This window comes from Macrobrachium rosenbergii, chromosome 51 (assembly GCF_040412425.1).
Source record: "Macrobrachium rosenbergii isolate ZJJX-2024 chromosome 51, ASM4041242v1, whole genome shotgun sequence".
NCBI classification, from domain to species: Eukaryota; Metazoa; Arthropoda; class Malacostraca; order Decapoda; family Palaemonidae; genus Macrobrachium; species Macrobrachium rosenbergii.
Window position 1 is genome coordinate 72,371,425 of NC_089791.1, and position 24,340 is coordinate 72,395,764.

Below are 24,340 nucleotides of genomic sequence, written 5' to 3' on the forward strand. Positions count from 1 at the left end.
ATACATACAGACATTCATACATAAACACATATAAATTATATTGTTTTTTACTTTGTTACTGAAAAACATAACTAAAAGGAATGGTTGTGAAAAACTTTGTTTTTGCATAAAACGAAATTATACAAAACAGCAATGAATACAGATATATAAAAACTTGTAATAAATATAAAACTAAAAATAAATTCAATGCAGAATGCTCACTCGTAAATATAAAACTAAAAATAAATTCAATGCAGAATACTCACTCATAAATATAAAACTAAAAAAAAATAAATGCAGAATACTCACTCGTAATCCTGACTCTTCGTGCTGTTTCTTGTTTTCTCCCTCCTCCATTGAAGAGTCTTGCATTTTTTTCCTCCCGACATGACGGGGCACAAGCGGAGGAGGGAGATTGCGCCCTTACTGCTGGTGGGCGCCCTTCCGGCGGCTCGCTGCGCGCCTCGGTGTCGCTCGGGCAGGCGCACCCCAATAAATAACCTCATTGTGGTACCTGCGGTTACACTCATCCAACCTGCAAAGTGCTACCTTGCAGGTGCGACAAGATACCCGGCTGTCTCTCCTCTTGCCATTCATATGGCACACCCGCACCGTTCTGTCTGCCCCCTTCGATGAGCTCCAGTGTGTGATCTCCTGGCTGCAGCCGACACACAGGGTCGGCTACCCGGACGGGACACTGGAATTGAGGGGGCGGCACCTTCAGGGGCGGCGGCATTTTAGGGCGGCATCTTCAGGGGCGGCGTCATCATCAAGGTCGGCGGCAGCAGGGGCGGCGCCGGCAGGATGAGGAATTATGATGTCGGGTATCTCACGACATCTGACCTTTCCTCTCTAGGCAGAGCTGGAGCTCGGGGCAGGGGCGCCGTTGAAGGCCACTCCTCCGGATCGAAGTTGATGAGGGCATTCCCAGCCACCTCAAGAAACTGGATGTGGGTCAACCTTTAGCGTCCGAATTATACCCACAGTAAATGATGTAGGCATTCTGGAGGGCCAACTGAAGGAGGTATTTGAAGAGCTTCTGTGTCCACCTCCTGGTTCTCCTGGCGAAGGGATAATACTGGATGAGTTGATCAAAGAGATCAACTCCTCCCATGTGCCTGTTGTAGTGCCCGATAACAGTAGGGCGTTGGACACGAAACTCCTCATACGTAACTCGGCCCTGCCGGCGTGTCTTCTTCCGCTGGGTGATCTCTTGGATGGGCTCATGACTTTCGTAATCATGGGCACAAGTCGGACCCCCTTCCAACAGATGACGAAGACATCTCCCTTCCGCCGCCACTCTGTCTCTCCTCTTGCAAGATGTTGCGGGTGGCTAGCAAACCTCTTGAGGACATTCGGGGCCCCACGCACCAACCGAAGGGTACCACTGACGTGCACACCTGCTTCATACAGTTCCTGGGCCAGGGATACCGAGTTATAATAATTATCCATAAACATTTGGTATCCCTGGTTGCGGAAACGATTCACAAGACCGAAGACAGTGTCACGCAGCGTGGAGAAGACCCCAGAATACACCAAGAAGTCCACGACGTATCCAGTGTTGGCTTCCGTAATAAAAAATAACTTCACACCATACTTCTTTGGCTTCTTCGGGTTGTACACTTTGATACTTAGACGCCCTTTGTATGGCATCATACCCTCATCCAAAGAAAGGTTCTTCAAGGAACCACGAGAGTCTGGCACCGTTCACGAATGAACTCCAACACTGGGCGGACTAAGATGAGGCGGTCGGGGGTTATTCGGTATAGCCCGCCGGTTGAAGCGTTGAAACACCTGTCCAACGCCAGGAAACTATCACGGGACATAATGCCGGCCACATTAGGCGTTTTAAAAAAATTCGCCTCCAATATTGCCTGACGTCAGCAGCAGGCATCATCCCAAAGAATATGTTGAGCCCCAAAAAAGTGCGCCATGTCCGTGAGGTTGCAGCCCCGCCAGCGGTGCGACAACGTCGTCCGCAATTCCTCACGGCAGTACCGGCGTAATCTACCGTCTCCGCAACCAGGAATTCAAGCAATTCCCACGTCAGGAAAAGCTGAATGAACCCCAGTACCGTGAGAGGGGGACGGTCAGTCCAGGTACTGCCGTGAATGGGTGCATGTTAGGTGGGGTGGGGTCCTCCGACCACCCCTCATCACTTCGGACGAACGGCCTTCACCTGAGCTGCCGCGACGTTGCGACCTTCTACGGGTTTTTGCGCCGCGCGACGTGCACGGCACGTCTTCCCACTCTCACAATCCCAGCTGGGCCGTCTCCTTCACTTTCCCCATCACTTTCTGTTTCGTCCCCACCAGCCACAATCGAGTCATCCTCTTCCTCCTCCAACTCACTTTCTCCCTCGTGAGGCACTAAACCCACTAAACTCTAATTCACTTTCCTGCTGAGGATCCCGTACGGACATTGGTGGCAAATATTCGTCATCGCTGACATCAGGCGTTATGTCGTCATCGCTAGATGACCAACTACCACCGAAATCAGGACTTTCGACCTGCTCTCGATCGAGCTCCAACAAGTACTCATCAATGTCCTTCTGTTGGAGGCCTCCCAAATGTTTTCGGATGCCCCTCAGGACACCCCGATGCTTCCTAGGGGGTCGTAAAGGAACGGGATGTGGTCCTTGGTCACCATAGGTCACACGTGGCGAACAACACGATGCTGAGAAGCTGGGTCACTCTGGTTGCTGGGTCCTTCTCCAGCATCCAAGTCCAAAACTCGCCTCACACGCTGAGTCACTTCCGACAGGCAATGTGCGCCTTTCACGCTCCTGACGCCTTTGCGACATCTCTGCAAACGTTCTGTTGCAGCACGAATACGCTAACACTTTAAAAGTTCAGCAAAACACGTCTGCGTCAAAATATCGCTCCCCAAGGCGCTTCTCTGATGCTCTCTGATGCGAGATGGGGAAATTCGGCGCATGCGGCGTCTGGGTGACGCTCAGAAACAAAACAACAGCTGGATCCGTGAACTCCCAGCATCCGCCGCGGCGCGGGATTTGAAATCTTCCGCAAACTAGGCCTATAATTATTTTTCCGTGAATATTTAAAAAAGCATTTTCAATCAACGTTTAACGCGTCCACTTCGGCATTCGACAGACAATTTTGGACAACGTTTAAAATGTCCAACAGGCGTTTAAGGGTTAATAAAATATAAAAATAAGTAAATAATAAAAGCATGAACACCCTTTTAGCATGTGTCGAATTTAAAAAAAAAATTTTAATATACCTTTTTAATGTGTATGTAAGGAAGCCTGAGTAAATGTATTTATTGTATGTATGTGTTTCAGTATGAGAGCATGTGCCTATGTGTAGTTTTTAATTTCATTTTAATTCATTCAACATCGTACTGAATGATCTATTGGGTCCTAGTGCTTGACCTCAGACCTGGACCTGGTATTTTAATCTAATCCTTGTTGCCAGCCCTATTAGAGCTGAAAGTCAGCTCAGTGGTCTGGTTAAACTACTTCAATAATAATAATTTGTTTGAATTTGAATATATTTGTTGCATATTGAGGATTTTGTGTTTTGATCATGCCGGAAACCGCTCAGTCAGTTAAACCATCAGTCTTGGAGAGGAAACCTCAGGTTTTCAGCCGCTGTCTAGGGAAGGACAGGCTGTAATAAATAAGTTCCTCTCCTCAATGGAGGTAGAGCCTCCCCCTTTGTGCCTGATGCAGGCAGCATGAGTGCAATTAGAATACATGTAGTCCATATTGTGAGTGTCATGTCTGGCCATCTGAACAGTGGGTGAAGAGTGCCTGGAAAAAGAGGAGAGAGGAGAAGGCCTCTCTAGTGACATCGGCATGCAATACACTGCCGGTGACACTAAAAGTCCTTTTCGGTACTTTTCTGGACTCTGAACAAAAAACTCCAAGGCAAAATCGATGCATATTTAACTGCCAGTCATTTTCAAGAGCCATCCAGGCTCAATAGTAAACAAACAAATTCGTAAATTACCCTATTACCATTAAACCATTGCCTCCAGTTCAAACCATCATGAAAGTAAACAAAAGACTTATACAGGCAGTCTCCGGTTTACGACGGGGTTTCCGTTTTTACTCTGCGTCGGAAACCGAAAAATCGTCGAAAATCGTCAGAAATCCTAAGAAAACCTTACTTTTAATGCTTTGGGTGTATTGAAAATGATGTAAACTGCATTTTTATTGAGTTTTTCATCAAAAAAGCCTCCAAATTTTTATTATTCTGCCGTTTTGGAACCATATTTCTTCCGTCGGATCAGCGTACAACGCTTCGTAACCCAGGAACGTGCGTCGTAAACTGGGAAATAATTTCGGAAGAATATATTTGAAAAGCGTCGTAACCTCGGAACATCATAAGCTGGACCCATCGTAAACTGGGGACTGCCTGTATTGTATTCTTGAATACAAATAAGAAAAATACACAGAAAAGTATAAAGATATTTCTTGACACTCCACACCCAGGGTTCTACACTTATTTTTTCTTTAAATGTAGAACTTTGGAATAAGTACAGTAGAAAATTACCAAATTTTCTTTTACATTCCAATGCAAGGGTTCTACATTTCTATAACCCTTAGTAAATGTAGAACTATAAATATAATAATCTCAGAGGTCTATATATGAAAATATATAATTGTGAAATATATAAAATTATGTACAATTAATAATTCTAACTATACAGTTATATTCCTGAAAGGTTCATTAAATATCACTGATCATAAATAGAGTCTTTTGTGTGCTTTGCAGCACAGCTTTCCTCTTGGGTCTCTCTTTTTTCTGAGGCACATTTTCACCCAGGTTTGCCTTTAGGATTGGTTGTATTGACGGAAACATGTTATTCCAATATTTTAATGTTAGAATCTAACATTTTACTTGTTAATGTAGGGCTCAAAGGCATGAACATGGCATCGGACAGTCTCCCTATTTTTACCTTTAAGCAGAACAGCATCAGTTACTTCATCAGTTACATTAGTTTTAATGTCTTTAACGACTGCTAATGGGATATTGGTAGGTTTGCAATTCTCTTTTATCAGTACAATGTCCCCTACCCATAATTTTTTTGTGTAACTGGCTTATATCTACTTTTAACATTAATTATCATTAGCCTGTTTCATCAAGTTATTTAAAAATTCTGTATTATAAGTGTCTATCATATGTGTGCGCACTTTCTTCTATCAATAGGATCAGTGTTCAAAAGCCAATCAGGATCATGGTCGGTGTGAAGTTGTTGCATGGCTGGAGTAAGATTCAAAGTCATTAAGTCAAAGACATGTATTAACCTCTCTGGGGTAATAGGGTCTGGAATCATGTCATCACTGGTGTCTCTTAGACCTTCAGAGAAGGCGATAGGCCAGTTGTTAACCAGATGAATAGTTTGTGAAACCACAAACTCAAAATCTGTGTACTGAAGAACATTTTTCTTGATAGAGCAGTGAAGTAATTGGTGGACCATTTTCACACAAACTTCTACTTATCCACCAAGAGGATGCTGGCCTTTAAAGTACAAAGGGGCATACTCCATGTTCTTCAAAATAATTCTGTGTGTCTGGATCATTCAGAAAGTCAGCAATTATGTTTGCCCCTGCAACTAAGGATGAGCCAAGATCAGATAATCATAATTCAAGAACTCCATACTCAAATGAATGAAGTTGTAAAGCTCTAATGAACTCACCTGAGCTCATATCAAAACAAACCTTTGGGTTAATAGCCCTTGACCAAAGGCATGTTATGCAAAGGGTCCAGACTTTCATCTTCTTGCCTGTGTAATTTACAAAGTAAGGGCCTAAGTGATCAATAAATATTGCACGAAAGGGAACACTAGGGGGTTCTTGTTTGAATAACCTGTAGGGAGACTGATTTAGTTTAATAGTCCTCTGCTCCAGTTTTCTGCAAACTACGCATTCTTGCAAGATGCGTTTCACAACAGTGAAACAGTGTGGGATCCAGAATTGTTTTCTTAATTCAGACAAAACCTTATAACAGCCTGAGTGATACATTTTCTCATGCAAATCTAAACTAATCAATTTTGTGATGTAGCTATTCTTAAGGAGCAAAACAGGAAATCTGTAATTCTTATCATTCTTCCACCTTGAGAATTTGCTTTTCACTCTTAGAATTCCCAGCTGACCAGGATATACATTAAGTTGATTAACAATGTTAGGGATATCCTTAACGAACTTAGAACTACTGTCAAAATACTCGAAGATCTCAGGAAAATAAATGTGCTATTCTGTTCTAATTATATAATTCATTGCACTGGCATGTAAATTTTCATCAGGAACTCTCAAGTTTCCATACCTCTTAGGATATCTGAAGTACAGTCTGCATTTCAGGCTCCTAATAAACTTCAGCAGGTACCTATGAACTGAAAGAAGCTTGGACAAACCGGAGAACCTGTTCACGAGGACTAAGTGCTCCAATCCATTCTCAGTGGCTGCATGAGTAGTAATTTGGCTGGATTTGAAAGGCCCAGAACACCTGTCCAATGGAACTAAATGTTCTGCAAATTCCTCTCCAGTGGAGCCAAAATTAAATTGATTATAATTCTCTGAAACAACATCTGTTGGCTTTGCACTGGGGTTGGGCACAATGATGTTTATTACGTCACTATGACTAGAATAGGAGTTTGCAGATTCCTCCAGGAACTCTGGTCCAGAAAAGAAATTTGATTTAACAACAGTTTTGTATGAAGCTACACGAGTTACAAGGTCAGCTGGATTTTCAATACCAGAAACAAACTGAAATCTTAAAGGATGTATCACACAAGCTACTTAAATGTTCCAGTCTGTTACGAATAAATGTGCTGTGCGTATTCATCTTATCTAATTTATAACAATAGGAATTAATCCAGGCTAGGGATACCAAACTTAGAAAATAAATGCAGTTCTCTCATGCTTATTGCATTAACACATGAAGGTCCAGTCAATTCCTTGTAGATATCTATTAACACTTCTGCACCCAAAGTAATGGCCTGAAACTCAAGGGAAGGTATGCTCTTTCCAGATAACTGCTTATTCACAAAATGGTTCCTAGCTAGAACAAAGCTTACTTCTAATGACTGGATATTTTCTGAATGAATAAAGATGACAGTCCCATAAATATCCTTACTACTGTCAGTAAAGGCAATCAGTTTGTATTCTGCATTTCTCTGACCAACAAACTTGATTTCTAGGGTAGGAGATGAATTTGCTTGCCTACAAATGTTTTTCCATTCTTTCATTTCTGCACCTGACAATGTGGAGTCCCATGTCAATGACGAATCACACTGTAATTTGTGTAGAAAGAGTCGTGCTCTATTCAGAATGGGCAAAGTAAAACCAAACACATCATAGTGACTAGCAATAGTTTTCAAAACTTTTTTCTTTGTATTTGCCCTACCATCCAAAACTAGAGGTTTAGTAGCAAGGGTATCATGAGTACAATCCCATAAGACCCCTAACAGTTTTACTGATCTGCTGGTTTGCTCTCCAGATTCATTGTCAATTGCCTCTTGATTTTCTGTATCATTTGTTATAAACTGCTGAAGATAAAATTTATAGGGCTCAAATATTCCTTTTAATTCATGAAAGGCCCATTTCAGTTGTTCAATATTGTTTGCAGTAATGCTGCTATTTTCCATTTATATTAATGAATAAATATGCCTTTTAAGTAATTTTATCTCGTCATTATCATCAACAGGGTCATCATCAAAATTTTATATAATCCATGTAGTAATTTGCATGGGGAACAAACAAGGCCAAGTGGAAGTCTTAAGCTACGGTATGCAACAATACTATAATTTTTTTGTATGTTATGATACCATAGAAAAAGTAATTTGCCGGAATCTAGATCTGAGAGCCAGATGTTAAGAAATGCCTTTTTAACATCAAAACAAAGAAGCCTGGAGTCAAAGCATAGCTGTAGTAAAGCTGTGGTGATCTTTTGGTTTAAACAAGGTCCACTCAACATGGCTTGATTGTGACTCATGGTTACACCCTGTGAAAGATTTTCACATAGATTAGGTAAAAACACTACTCTGCATTTTGTAGTGTCACGATCTGGTTTAAATACTCCATATGAGCCATGAAACTGTGATTTGGATTTCCTTCTTAAGTACTGATCCAGGTTGTCAATTCTTTCTATAATACTTTGTTCGGATTGCTCTCTGAAGCACTGGTCAATTAATCTTAACGTTTCTCCCTTACTCCTGGAGTATTTCTGAAAATGTGAATTTAGAATTTTAGTAGCTAGAGTTTTATTTTGCCCTAGCAAATGCTTCACTTTGTTATTCCATATTAGTGGTATAATTAACCTGCTCTCTTCATTATGACGTATTTTGAAGAACACAATTTATTAATTTTTCATTTTCAGCTACCTTCCCAGAAAATATTTGCGTGTCATAATTTTGCATCTCAGTGCAACACTTTTCAAGGATCTCTTGAGTAGCTCTCTCTAAGGAAGCTTAGTTGATCTTCCCAACATCATTCACTGCTGTTAACCTGCTTTCACTCTCTGTTAGACCATCATATTCTAGGAGAGGATCTAAAGAATTATGGCTTGAAAGAGCAAGATCCTCACATGTGAGTAACTACACTTCAGTCTTTGTCTTTCCTTCTCCAAAGTAAGTAGGGGTACTTCAAATTGTTCCTAATTGACCTGTGTTACCCACCAGCATTACCCCTGCATCAGTTAAGGAATAAACTGATGGTGCATCATTTTTATCACCACCAAATGAAACTGTTGTTTCAGGAAGGCAATATGCAAAATTAGACCCAAGAGTAAAATCTATATCATTAATTTCATCATTTCTGTCCTTCAAGAAGTCATGAGCCAAGGAATATCCTCTGTTCATAAATTCCCGAACAATTGTTTGCAACCCAGGCAGTTTCAATAGTACACCCGTTGCTTCAATATCGTAATGATTTCCAATTGTCAAAGGCACTTTGTAAGACTTTGTATGATAAACTTTGGAAGAGTTAAATCCATTTATTTTGATTCTGAGATCAGAATTTAAGATAGGCAAGTTTTCATTTTTTGCCCTCTCTTCTGATATGAAGTTTGACTGATATCCTGAAGAATGTATGAAAAAGTAGTCAGTATTGCATGGCTACAGCCAGTAGCTTTGGAGGACTCAGAAAATTCCTGGACAAATATCATGCTTGAATGACTTTCTTTCACACTTCGATCAATTTGTTTTACATTTTCCTTTTTCCCTTTTATGTTGCTTTGACTGCTATCCCTCAGAACTCCACTACTTTCTTGACTCATGCATAAAAATTTTAAATGCCATGCACCACAGTCACAATGCTTCCAGAAGTGAAATTTGCAGGTATCCTCATTATGAGCCAACCTAGCACATTTGATACAAGCTTGCAAACTTTTAAGCCTGCTGATTTTTTACTTTGGTTCTTGATACCTCTTACATTTGTGAATGGGATGAGAGGAATCACCGTCCTCATTACATAAAGGACATGCTTTGAAAACGTTAAGTGACGTGAATGGGATGAGAGGAATCACCCTCCTCATTACATAAAGGACATGTTTTGAAAACAACAAGTGATGGGACCGCCTAGTAACTGGTGTCTGCAGCCAAACTAGTAGCTCTCTTACGACAATTTTCTCTTTTTGCTTAATCTTGTACTGTTGTTGACTGGTTAAATACCTGTCAGTGGCTTCAAAAAATTTATCTTTAATCTAATTCAAAGATGGCCTGGTTTCGTTGGTTATATGAATTAAATATTTAAAATTTTCATTTAAACCATGCTAGGCAAAATACTGCAGAATGTCCCCTGAAGTTATCTTCAAAGCACTAATGAACCTGCAGATAGAATTAATTTTACTGATGTAGTCAAATGGTTCTGCATTGTAATCAAACTTCAGATTCAACATTTGTTTCATGACGTTGAATTTCCTAGTGACGGGGGAGGCTAGAGCACTGAACAAAAGCTCTTTTGCTACGTATAAGAATGCTGTATAATGTCCAAAGAATTTATCAGTGACAAGGCATGCCCTAAAATTTGTTTCAAAAGTAAGAATTTATCATAATCAGAGTAATTAAAGCGTTTCGTCGTGTCTTCAAAGTGCTGAAAGAACCTAATAAGGTCCTCTCCCTCTTCACTTGTGAATTTAGGTAATGGGGCAGTTGCACTCTTGAGCATGCTGCTCAATGTGCTCCTAGAAACTTCTAATCTGGAAGAATTAGGAATGGATAGAGCCAGATGAGACAAAGTAGACAAGCATTCATTGATCTTATCTTCATAGTTACAATTTTCTTCAATTTCTTTATCATTTTCAAATGTGGCTTTCGCCTCATCTTCAGAGTTTAATTCCCACTTCAGGGGTTGTATGACCAAATCGGCTTTTTCAAGCTCTCAAAACGGTCATTTCAGATGCATACTGTTAACTTGTCCTCGGTAGTTAGCCCGAGAACTAACCAGAAATTTCAGGTTTTTTGACATGCCTGCCACTTATAGTACTTATAGACCTTAGAAAAACATGAGTGCAGCCAATGAATTAAAAATAATCTATGCAGTCACAAAGAATTCACTTAAAAAACTCTCAAGAAAACTGGACAAAATAGACTGTTAAAGTGGCACCATAATAAGTCGTTAAGACCTCTAACTAACTGTAACCAGTAACAACAACCTTCAATACCTAAACAATTTGTGATGGCTGAGCGAATAAGAGAACAAAGGACAGGGAAACGGCAACAACCAGCAAATTTCCAACACGTCCCTGTTCAGGCGCACATGGAGAAAAAAATAGCAAATCACAGTGAGGATGTAAATCCAAAGACACAGATAACTATTGAATTTAATAAGTTAAAATGACAAGAACTGTTGAGTGCCGTTTCTCTTCCCTGAGAAGAAATCACCATGGTATCTCGGAGTGTATACACCACTTCCTCTCCACTGAAATTCACTTCACCATACGTAAAGGACCTACAATTAAGAATATAGCTATTGAAATAACAAATTTATCATGAGAAAATAATTTAATATTAAATTTAACATAAATGGCAAGTAATTCAGCAACCTTAACAAAGAACTAGCTTTGTGTAATTAAGTCAGTTTCGTAAATGTAAAGTAGTAACTGTGTAAAGAATAAATGTCAATTACATGGGAAAATTTCTTAGATAAAATGAAATACTGATGGTTTGTAAGCAACAAGCACAAGGTAAATGATAACTATAGGTGTCAAGTCCTTTAATTTAGTTTTTATCAACATGTTGGCAACCATGGTTTAAACCATAATATGCACAAATCAAACAAAAAACAGAGCAGTCATATTGAGCCTGCATGAAAACTCTCAACTGACTTACGTTCCATAAGATGCTGTCTTCAAAATGCTATTCAGTAAAGGCAAGATGATAAAGCCAATGTTTCATGGCAAGATGATGAACCCAATGTTTCATGGGTCGCCTTCCTCTGCCCTTGAAGTCTCTTCACTTGGCCTTCGTGGAATTTACTGCTCCATGTCTGCTAAAGCTTTCCAAAACATGAAAATCTCCAGAAAATCTAGATGGGTTTGATGAAACTCAGCTCTGGACTAGAATCTGAACTCTAAAGTGGACTGGGCTGGACTCTGAACAGAACAAACTCCAAGGCAGAATCGATGCATATTTAACTGCCAAACAGTCAGTTTCAATAGCCATCCAGGCTCAATAGTAAACAAACAAATTCGTAAATTACCCTATTACCATTAAACCATTGCTTCCAGTTCAAACCATCATGAAAGCAAACAAAAGACCTATATTGTATTTTTGTATACAAATAAGAAAAATACACAAAAAAGTATAAAGATATTTCTTTACATTGGCTGTGTACCAGGGGAAATGGGCCATCTTATATAGTTGGTGGCATCAGTGGAGTACCTCCCCAATCAGTGCAACTCTTAAGTGGGTAGCCAACTTTGTCGTCTTAGTTCACTGAGAAAAACTACTCTCTCTGTCAGCCATTAAGGTCTAAAGGTCTGCCCTTGGTCAAGTCCTTAGATTGAAAGGAGTTGATCTATTTTCCTTGTGGGAAATCTCCATCCACTTGAGAATCTTCGAACAGCCTTGCCTGCCTAGGAAACTTGGGCCTCCTGAGTGGCACGTGACACTTGCTTTGAGGAGCCTGACTAGTACCCCTTATGAGCTGTTGAGAGAGTTGTCAGACAGGGATCTGACTTTGAAGACTGTTTTCTTGCTTGCCCTAGCTTCAGCAAAGAGAGTGTGCAAGCTTCACTGCTGCTTTAGAGTTAAGTACTCAAAGGGATGATGATCATTTATGCTCAGGTTTGTCCCAGAATTCGTGGTGAAGACTCGGAAGCCATCGGTCCTGGACACCAGATTTGATCCCCTCCTGATAGAACTTTGTTGGTAGTGATCCAGACGAGATACTACTGTGTCTTGAAAGGGTGCTGCGGTACTTAAGAGGACTCGACAACTCATGCCTGAGTGTCAGCACCTCTTTATAAGTACTGGCTAGACCAAGAAAGAGGTGGCCAAGAACACGATCTCTCTCTGGCTGCGTAAGATGATAATGCGGGTGTGCTTCTTGTATGGCGAGGAAGACGGGGTTATGGTCCAGGTGATAGTTCATGAGGTCAGCAGCATCACCCCATCCCTTGCATTCTGAAAGTGTCTGTCAGTTCAGCAGGAGTTTTAAGCGGGGATTTGGTCGCATCAGACCACATTCACCTCGTTCTATCTTCTGGACGTTGCCCACAAGCCCCTTGGACACATTTTTCTTGGCTCCTTTTGTGGCTGGTCAACAGATTGTGTAGTTCACCTAGCTCCCCTAAGGGAAGAAGTAGCATTGCATCTAAGGTATTCGGTGAGTGAGTGTGTGTTTGTGAGTGACTGGTCTTTTTCCCTTAACCTTTCTCTCATGTATTATTATTATTATATTCAGAAGTTGACACCTATTCATATGGAACAAGCCCACAGAGGCTTCAAGCTTTCAAAGAGCATTAACAAGAAGTAAGAGGAGGAAGAGGTAAAGGGAAGTACAGAAAGAAGAGATCTTACTTATTAAAAAAAAAAAAATTGGTAAATTAATAAATAGATAAAAATGTATTAAAATACAAGATAGTATCAGGGTAGTAATGCATTGCATCTTTGCTTGAACTTCTGAAGTCCCAATTGCCTGGAGACAGTTCCACAGTCCAATGGTGTGAGGAGGAATAAAGGACCTCTGGAACTGAGAAGTTTGGCAGTGAGGCACATTTACTGCATATTGGTGCTGCTGTTCAGCGAATCTATTTGCTCTTGGCAGGCAAAGGGGATCAGGGATCAGTTGTGAATGTGAAAGATCTCTGTTAAAACACAACTTATAAAAAAGTGACACACAAGAGAACATCCGTCGATAGTCCAAGTCCTAACTACTACTATTAGGAAACAGAAACCTACCACTATGAACCACTGTCTAAAAGAGATAAATCTCAGGCAGAAACAGACATCCACACCGGAGAACAGTATTTTAGTAAAGGAAGCACAATTAACCTATAACAGGTTGCATTGATTTTATCAGTTATAAATATATGAGGCCTTATGAACAAACCTAACTTTCGAGCAGCATTTGCTGAAATTTTCATTAGATGTTTCTCAGAAGCAAGATGTGAGCCAAAGTTGCACCTAGAATAGGGCAGTCAGGCTGTGAGCCAGTGCATGCTGGACAGATGTGGAATGTAGAGTTGTATGAAGGGGTATCCTGTCCATCATATTTGTTTTTATAGATTGATGGGATTGCATGTCCCCAGCCCTCTCTCTTAACATGGGGAGTGATGGGATTGCATGTTCCCAGCCCTCTCTCTTAACATGGGGAGTGATGGGATTGCATGTCCCAGCCCTCTCTCTTAACACGGGGAGAGAGGGATAGACAATAAAACAAACCCATTTGTTTCAGTTAAAATTTTATTGTCTCCAACACATACTGGTTCTTTCAGCCTTCAACAAGGTAATGAAAGCAAACTCATTACTTTATGCCCAGAAGTCCAGCAGTTGCAACATCCCAAATGTTCAACAGTTTAGAGGTGCGGGATATCCTCTTCTGCTCCTCCTGACCAGGAAGGTTTTCCTAGGTGGGTAGAACCAACCACTCAGTTCAGCGAGTACCCAGATTCCTCCCACTAATAAGTAAGCCTGTGTAAAGAACAAAGCTTTGCATTTATGTAGGAACAAAAAGCAAATTTTGAAAGTAATTTGTATTTTCCTGGCATACAAACATGAAGTTCTTTACATTAATGGCCCACCTCAGCCACCCCTCACCCCCTTCCGGTACCTGGGTCGGAAGGCAAAGTGGGGTGCATAACAACAGGTTGACAGGGCCTCCCCCTACATGTTGATATTTGACGACCCATTAATGAAAGTTAAATGGCCGTTCCATCTGACGTTCGTGAGCTAAATCACATGTGAGGAAATTTAGGCTTGTATGTCAGGAAAAGTAGAAATTTATTTAAAAATTTTCTATGCTTTAAAGGTCATTTGATAAATGTCAGTGGAAAACAAACAGATTTCCTCTGGTTTTGGACACAAGATCAGATTTAGTTTTAGGTGCTCTGAAAATTAATATCCAAGTCTGGCTGCTGTCTGGATTATCAAGGATTCTTGGTTTGTGAGGTACAGATTACTATGAGGCTGCAATATTTTCTGAGCTGGATATAATAGCGTATTCTTTCTAACACATTTTGTATTAATCACTGTCTTTTCTTTCACCTTGTAGTTGCATTCAAGATGTATGACCTAGATGATGATGAACGTATATCCAGAGAAGAGTTGCTTGCTGTACTTCACATGATGGTTGGAGAGAATATCAGGTAGCTAGCAGTGTTGGCTTATGTATGTGTACTTGAAATTTCAAGGATCGTCATCTTTTCCATTTTTCCTTCAATTATCCGGATTAATAGAGCCAAGGGACTATGTATTAGATACTGGCGAAGTCCTGATGAGGGAAAGTAAAAAAATCGAGGGGTGTTCAAGGGCAACTCTTTACCCTTCCTCTCTTAACCATGTCAGTACCACATAATGATTGTAAACACTCAGTATTCTCATAAACAACCATCACACTTTAAACTGAAAAGGCAATTATCTACTTTTTTTTCCCTTATTTGTAACAAAATATGCTGCATAAATACACACAAAAAAAAAAAAAAAAATTTGTTGTTACCTCTTTAGTATTGTTGTACCATACACAAACACAAAATGTGTGTGTTAACTACTTTATTCACCTAGGATAGGTGTTACACTCGCAGTAATCATTCGCAAAGTCAAATAGGTTATTACAGCCGTATTTAAGATACAGGCAATGGTAATGAAACTAATATTTTACTCACTGCATCCATTTATACTGTATTATTATCCTTTTATATCATCATGATGATATGCATAAAGAACTGATCATCCACATATGCATTTACATAATTTTTAAATTCTCAGAATTGGCTGATAGAGCCCATTGGGTAAAGAATTGTATTACTGCCCATTGGGTAAAGAATTGCATTACTGGAATTATTTTTATTTTTGTGCATAAATGTAAAATTTGGTGTACAAAGGTAAATTAACATACTTCATGTTAAAGTAAAAACCCACAAAAGTGTAAGACAGCTGTTTCCCAATTCTTTTGTTTACATTATATTCGATGTTATGTATGTCAGTTTTTGGTAAGTGGTTGTTAATTATAAGAGACAGTTATGAAGATGAAATTCATTCAGGAAGTAAAATATATTTTTATTTTTTACTTTTATTCATTTAACAAGAAGATGGGATTACTGAGGAACAGAGGTTAGCCTAATGTTATCTGGGCTATCGAAAATGCAACTCACGATGCACGAGATATGTATATGATGAAATCATGTTTAGGAAACAAAATTTTAAGGTTCGCATGATACAAGAGATCAAATGATATTCGAGTATATTATCTCTTCTTTTTCTTTGTGTTAAATTTATTTCTTTACAAGTGACAGTACAGTAGTGTACATACCATGTAATAAAATGTGTAAAAATCTAACATAAAAAAAATATATAACAAGATCTTGCAAGTGTACCAACACCAGCGAATGATTGTCTGCATACAATCTCTAGCAAGTCAGACATCCACCTAGCCCTCTTTACTCATCCAACACTGCATTCCCACCCCCTCCCTCCCAGCCAGGGAAACCGCTCCTTATCTCCACCCACCTTCCAAAGCAAGCACTCTCATTGAGTTCCTCTACACCGCCTCACTGTACCTCTTCCCCCATGGCGCCCAGCCATCCAACCCACCCCACCACCTTGGAAACTTCTCCAGGCTTCCCCGACCCCCCAAACCCTTTCTCAGTCTCTTCATTAGTGTAAGCAGTGTCACCAACATTTTACTGAGACAGGGCAGCATTGCCAACCATCAGAGATCAGTTTGTTTATATTTTTAAAAATTTATATATACTGTATACATATCATATATCTTTGAGGCCTTGGCCCCGTGCTGGTGTGTTGAATAATGGTGTTAAGGATAATCGAGGGATTATACCATTTCTTACATCAATTTTTCAACTGTTATTTTCCATGTAGTTTGAAGGTTAAAAATTAACTCACAGATCAAACTTGGTTTTAGTTCCAGTTCCACTGAAAATAATGGTAGGTAAATGATATCGTTTCACATTAGAGTGTAAAGATTTTTACAGAATTGATGCAAAAATATTGGCACAATGAATATTTAGTTAAAAGCATTAATCATCTTGGATCACACTTACTATCAAGATAATGGAAAAGGCTGAAAGCTTACTAAACATTTCACAAAGGAAAGTCACTGTAGTGTCTTAACCCCACGAAGGACTTATGTAAAAGTGCTAGTGATGATTTTGAAATTGTTAGACTGGTGTGCTTTGTTCTGGCAGCTCACAAAAAACATTTAAGACTACTTTTAAGCAGGGCAGAATTTATCTTTCCAGAATTAATATAATTTGTCTAGTAATTCTCAGAACTTATTTATTATAAGTAAAGTTTAATATTTTACAGATATCCATATTTCCTTATCTATTATGTACTTATGTTATTTTAATAGTTAATATTTTAGATATTTTAATTCTTATTTTAGTGAAAAAGTTTAAATTTTTTATCAAGATAATATATTATCAAACTTTTGTGTACACATACATTCTGTTAAATTACTGTTTTTAAAGGTAAGGAGGGTAATGTTGATGATAAATTTATAATAGAGAAAGATGACTTTTAGTTTTCTTTAAACACTTCATAAACAGTCTTGAGTTAAGTTTCCTTTCAGGTTGCAAGAAATTTATTAAAAATCTAAATTTTTTTTGAATGATTATAACTGATTTTTTAAGTTTTCAATTTTGAAGGAGTTGTATTAAATATTATGAAATGTTTTGAGTGGTGCATAAGAATGCATTTCAAACAGTTTAAAGAAAGATAAAGACCAGGAGTTCCATGATAGGCTTAAGATTTATGGTAATATATGAAAAATAAATAGGAAATGGTTTAAACTGGTAACCTCCTTAGGTAAACTGCAAATTTTTCAAAATATCATGGTTAGGCTTCCTATTTTTCTAATGCGTTAAGAGTATGAAATAATAAATGGAGGCTAATATACAAATACAGTATGTTTTTTTTTTTAAATAAATATAGTACCATTTTTTTTAATTTAAAGGTACAGTAACTCAAATTTTTTCTTATTGTAAGTAGCTTTAAGAAAATTCCTCAAAATGTCTAGAGTTATACAGATAGTAGGCACAACTTAGAATTGGGTTTATTGTTTAGAGCATTCAGTCACTATTTTTTGTTATTGCTGGTTTGAATCGTATTCCATTGCTTGTTAGTGAGTATTCTGTTAGTTCTGGAATAGCTAGTGAAGTCTGGAATGAAATCTGCTCAACTGTGGTTAGTAGAATTAGGCAGTTGAACTTTTGTTTTTTAATTACATTAGAGCCAAGTACATCATTATGACATCAGCGTTATTTCAGCAATACTCGAGTATTTATGAAAGGAAGATTCAGTGTTGAAGCATTTCCAAAGTTACTAGGTGTGGCTTAATTAAAAATAAAAAGTAGAGAAATACTTTCATGGTTGTTAACCCTTTAACGCCGACTGGACGTATTTTACGTCGATAAAAATTGTCTGTTGGGTGCCAAGTGGACGTAAAATACGTCGACTACAAAAAGTATTTTCAAATATTCGCGGAAAAATACTTATAGGCCTTGTTTGCGAAAAATTTTAAATCAAGTGCCTTGAGGGATGCTGGGAGTTCACGGATCACACTGTTGTTTTGTTTACAAGCGTGACCCAGCTGCGCATGCGCGAATTTCTTCCTTATCCCAAAAGAAAGCATCAGCTAACTCTGCTGAAAATCTCAGAAATTCTTTAGTCACTTTGTCGTAATTTTTGCACCATTTTCTATTAGCATTTACATAAAGTTTTATATATGAAAATGTGTGCAATTTCATGTAGAATACAACAAAAAATAACTCATGGTTGTAGCTTTTATCAATTTTGACATACTTTCATATAAATCACGATAAGTGCCAAAATTTCAAACTTCAGTCAATAACTCAAACGGTCGAAAAATGCAATTGTAATCAAAAACTCTTACATTCTAATAATATTCAATCATTTACCTTCATTTTGCAACAAACAAAAGTCTCTAGCACAATATTTTGATTTATGGTGAATTTTTGAAAACTCTTTACGTCTGCGCTAACTCTGCTGAAAATCTCAGAAATTCTTTAGTCACTTTGTCGTAATTTTTGCACAGTTTTGTATTAGCCGTTACATAAAGTTTTATATATGAAAATGTGTGCAATTTCATGTTGAATACAACAAAAAATAACTCATGGTTGTAGCTTTTATCAGTTTTGACATATTTTCATATAAATCACGATAAGTGCCAAAATTTCAACCTTCAGTCAACTTTGAGTCGACCGAAATGGTCGAAAAATGCCATTGTAAGCTAAAACTCTTACATTCTAGTAATACTCAATCATTTACCTTCATTTTGCAACAAACGAGAAGTCTCTAGCACAATATTTCGATTTATGGTGAATTTTTGAAAAAAACTTTTTCCTTACGTCCTCGCGCGCTAACTCTGCTGAAAATCTCAGAATTTCTTTAGTCACTTTGTCGTAATTTTTGCACCATTTTATATTAGCCGTTACATAAAGTGTTATATATGAAAATGTGCACAATTTCATGTAGAATACAACAAAAAATAACTTATGGTTGTAGCTTTTATCAGTTTTGAAATATTTTCATATAAATCACGATGTGCCGAAATTTCAACCTTTGCTCAACTTTGACTCGACCGAAATGGTCGAAAAATGCAATTTTAATCTAAAACTCTTACATTCTAGTAATATTCAATCATTTACCTTCATTTTGCAACAAACAGGAAGTCTCTAGCACAATATTTCGATTTATGGTGAATTTTTGAAAAAAACTTTTTTACGTCCGCGCGCTACGAATTCATGCATCATTTTGTGATATATTTTCTCTGTGTTGCTTTGATCGTTTTAAAATTTGTTATATACCAAAATCATCGCAATTTAGTGCACAATACAACGAAAAAAAAAAATTCATTAGCTTTAACCGTTTTGCTCACAGCACGATTTGTATACAATTATACAGTATATGAAATTTTTTTTTTGCACTGTCATATATTCCAGTATTTATATATGATAATGATATTTTTTTCATTTCTGATGGTTGCATACTAAACTTCAGGCAATGAGAAAAAAAGGAGCCAAAAATGAACTCTTAATCTTAAAAACTAAGCGTGCTGTGATTTTTTGAAAAATACTTTCTTTCTGCTTCGACGCTAACTCTCAAACCTCGTCGGCATACGGCAGACACTTTGGTAGTTAGAGGCTCGGCGTTTAAGGGTTGGTGCTGAGTACTGTTACCAGATTAAAGTTTTGACTTTGGTGTGGTTAATCTACTTTATTATTATAATTATGCAGATGTTTAACTTGTAGTGATATTAATGCTTCACCAGCTCTTGGATGTTTAGGGTGACAAAATGCTCTCATGTTTTGAATTTACCTCATGTAACTCTGTGGCTTTCATGAACACATAATGAATCGAGTAACCTTCTTACAGTGATGAGCAGTTGAACAGCATTGCAGAGAGAACTATACTAGAAGCAGATCGTGATGGTGACCAGATGATATCCTATGAAGAATTTTGCACTGCACTGGAGCGCACAGATGTTGAACAAAAGATGTCCATCAAGTTCCTTAAGTAATTCAGGTGTTCTTATTGAAGACTATCATGGTGGAATTTTTTCTTTATCCCTCAAGTAATGAGTGCAGTATATAATATTAAATTTTCATATCCTTAAAGTAAGTGCAAAGAATATTTTAGCCCAAAGGTTAATTAGCTGGCTGTTACTTGATTTATGTAGAAGTATTTTGTGATGTTCCTCATCATAATAATCAATAATTAATCAAATTTGGCATTATAGGTGATTTATCTGTACTGTTTAATAGTTTGCAGTGTATTTTTTTTTTTTTAGAAGAATGGAATATTAGTCTTTCTTGTGTTTTAAGCTGTTGGATTCCGTTCTTGCTTTGGTGGAAATAGTTTTTAACATTGTAAAATTGTGGCTTACACCATCACAGCTGGTGAATGCCAAGGATGTGTGATATTGCAATGAGTTTTAAATTGTAATGGGTCCTGTAAATTTAGTTTTCTAGCAGCTTAAATCACTTAAAAATTTCAGTAAATAGGAACTCTAAATTTAGTTGTCAATATTATCATTATAACATGATGCAATTATTTGCTGTGGATGGAATTTGCAATTTATAATCCCTGTAACACAGAGTGATGTCAATCATTTCATGGAAACTTCACTGAATTATGCATTCCTTTGACATTTTTTCTCCATTATTTTGTGTGTTTTAACTCATGTTTTGGAGTTAATTTTGCATCAGTCTTTTGTTTTCCCACTTCTCAATTGTTACCTTTTAAACACAGTACTTTCCTTGCTAATTGACAATATTGATTGTTATGTACTTGTGACCCTGTAAGATGGGTATGAATATGGTATATAGCGAGTGTTTAGGTTTCTTTTTGGGTGTTATAGGCTTTGTTATACTTGTCAAATATTTACAGTACTGGCGCACACACTTAGATTGATAATACCTAAATGTAATTGAATAATGGAGAAAATATTCTCCCTAATACCAATTCTGTGATCAAAGATTAGCACAAAGAATTTTATATTAGCTTGTTTGCTTACTAAATATCTATATATCACTCATTTTACCATGCCTTAAAATTACCTGTTGATGTAGTCTCAACTTAGAAGCCTTTTTAAATATAGTGTTAAAAGACAAACACTGTATCTTGACCCTTCATAAGATCATTGGTTTTTACCTTCAGACATTTTGTAATAGGGTAGTCAATTTTAAATTACCAGATATTTGAGTGTGAAAGCTTTTCAGACTCAGTTGTATTTTGAAGTCATAGAAATTGAGGCAAATATTTTCCATATCTAGAAAGAAATTCAAGAAATAGAGAATCGTTTACAGATCAGTTCCTTGAATTTCAGTTTTCAAGAATAGATGTTATTGATTATATATTTAGAGTGGCTTTTGCATGTGGCTAAGGATAGTGTTTTTGCATCTAGTACAGTTACACCCCAGTGCAAAAGGGGGTCTTAATGCCCTATCAAGCTGTCATAGTATTGTTAACATTTGTAAATTTTTGATGAAAGTATTGTACTTTAGTACCATGTGCTGTCATCAGTTGCAGGGATAATTTTTCCATGGGAAAAATATGTGATGAATAGTAGTCTGTTGATTGAGTTTGAAAATTTATTGATGAGATTTTACAGCATAGTTGAATGAAGGTTAGAGAAAGGCTTGTCTGTAATCCAAAATTAAAAGTTCAATTTAATCAATATAAGAGCTTTGTAGCTTTGGGTTGCTGCAGGTTTTGTAGTTTATACTGTATATATTTTTATTTTTTATGCAGTGATATTCAGTCATTATACTTTTAACACAAAATTTAAAGTGAGTACCCTTTATAGGCTGTTTTATTGATGAGTAATGCACTAAACTAAGAAGCTACACTGCAACACTTTTGAAGTAAAATTTTAAATTATAGTATCTGTATTGGATTCTTGTCTTTAAATAAATTTATGATCAGTGAAATTTAATATTTTGTGTGCAAACCAATGATGAGGTAATGATTTCTCTCATAGTTTTGTAATGTAGATTTATACATTTACTAGTGTGAATGAAGCCAGGAATATTTTCTAATTTTGCTACTTAATTTTTTCTTGCTGTAAAGGTCCATACTTTTCTCCATCAGCACACTAATTCTATCTTGATTATGTTTTAATGAAGCAATTAAATTGATTTGTATAGAAGTCTTATTATTTTAAAGAATATGTAGAAAAATTATTTGGCATAACTTTTTTAAAAGATAATATATTGTATTAGTAATCATCCACTAACCTTGCTGACTGTATTCATTCAAGATAATGTTACTTGAATAAAGTGGATAGATGAAATTTCCCATGGCAAAGGGTAGTCTCAATAGGGTTGCTGAATTAAGTCAATTCAATTACCACTTTGGGTTTGTTGAAAAAATGTTTAAAAATTCATGTATTCTGCAGACTTATTAAATACATTCCTTTAGTGTTGGTTTGTTACTTTATTAAAAATGGTTGTACCCCAGCATTCAGTAAATATGTATATAAAGGCACAAATATATTTCTATAATAAAAAGTGCTACTAATTTACCTTGAAAGGCTACCAATAGTGTATAGGCATTTCTTTAATTCAAGAAACTGAAGGGTAAACAGGCCAGTTGTGACAAATAAATTTCAAAGCTAACTGTTTTTTTCCATCGGTCAGTTGTTAAAAGAGGCTAGACTGGAGTTCATATTCAAGAAGCCAAAATTCCTTCAAAGAAACACAATACCATACATACAAGATTGTTGCCTTTACCAGAGTAGGTGTGATCCTTGTTTGTATTCAAACCAGTCAATAAATGAAAGATCCTTATTAGAGAAAACAAAATACAAATTACATGATCCAGTATATTAATCTGTACCAACTTGATAGGGGATTACCACTCAAGTATTCCTTATATTGCCCAATGTAGATGATGCTTATGAATTTTTGCAACACTGTTCCTTTGACCCATCTACATTACTATCTACCATATATTTCTTATATTTTCCCAACTGTGTTTTCTCATGCAGCTACCCAACTTGTTTAAGTTTACCTTGTTCCAGTGTTCACTTCACATGTAAGAACAAACCCCTCAGGTGACAATTGGTGGTCTTGCTAAACCAATGTTTTGAACCAAATCAAAAGTAAGAGTGAATGTACCAAGTATAGAAATGGAAGCAGTAAACTTATAATTTTTAGGTTTAAGTTTGTGCATCAATAGGTCACTGCCAGATTCAATGAAGTGGAGGCTGTAAGGTCACAAATTAACAACCATCAAAAAACAATACAGTAGTAGTACCATTATTCACAAGATATAAATAACCTCCATAGGGGGTTAGTGCCGTCAGTGCACCTCACGAGATGCACTGTAGGCATTACTAAAGGTTCTTTGCAATATCTCTTTGGCCCCTAGCTGCAAACCCTTTCATTCCTTTTACTGTACCTCCATTCACATTATCTTCCTACATCTTGCTGTCCACCCTCTCCTAACAATTATTCCATAACCTACCTACTCTCAATTTCCTTTCTAGTGCTGAATGACCTCACAGATCCCAGTGCTTGGTCTTTGGCCTAAACTCTTTATTCCATTGTACATTCCACAAGTTACAACAAAATTGATCAAATAATGACCAGCACTTGACAGTATGCACAATGAATTCACAAAATCAGTCAACAGTGTAAAAAGAAATAATTCAGATGTGGTGCTGTTAGAAAATATGCACTCTCTTTCATTACAGTTAGTTAACCGCAACCCTTCAGGGTGCAGTTTTTGTCTGTATGGAATGCAAAACAGAAAAGTGTTATATGTAAATATCCAAATGTCAATTGGAAGTGAACAGGTACCATATCTGACAAAACCCTTTCAAGAAAATTTTTTGTCATACTTTTAAACATTTTCAGCCTGCCAAAAAAGTTTCTATGATGTTGTACTTGTTAGGACTTGACTGAGCTTCCTAATATGTCGACAAATTATATTAACAATCTTGTAGACTGAACAACAAATCCCCCATAGGGATAGACCCACCAGTGCACGTTATGTGGTGCACAGAGGGCATTACTTAGGGTTTTTGCAGCATTCCTTCGGCCCCTAGCTGCAACCCTTTTCATTCCTTTCACTCTACCTCTGTTCATACTCTTTCATCTTACTTTCCACCCTCTCCTAACAAATTGTCCTAGTGCAAGTGCAAGGTTTTCTTCCTGTTACACCTTAAAAACCTTTTTACTCTCAATCCCTT

The 24,340-nt window shown here is 37.4% G+C and overlaps 1 protein-coding gene across 1 annotated transcript in view; it reads left to right on the forward strand.

The window, feature by feature from the left end:
• The window catches only part of elm (calcineurin like EF-hand protein 1 elm), an 89,726-nt gene extending 67,071 nt beyond the window's left edge, over nucleotides 1–22,655 (forward strand). Inside the window, exons 4-5 of the mRNA XM_067095700.1 lie at nucleotides 14,660–14,753; nucleotides 20,020–22,655. Coding sequence (XP_066951801.1) covers nucleotides 14,660–14,753; nucleotides 20,020–20,164 — 239 coding nt within the window. The 3' untranslated portion in view covers nucleotides 20,165–22,655. The remainder of the gene's footprint in view (nucleotides 1–14,659; nucleotides 14,754–20,019) is intronic.
• The last annotated feature ends 1,685 nt before the right edge of the window (nucleotides 22,656–24,340 follow it).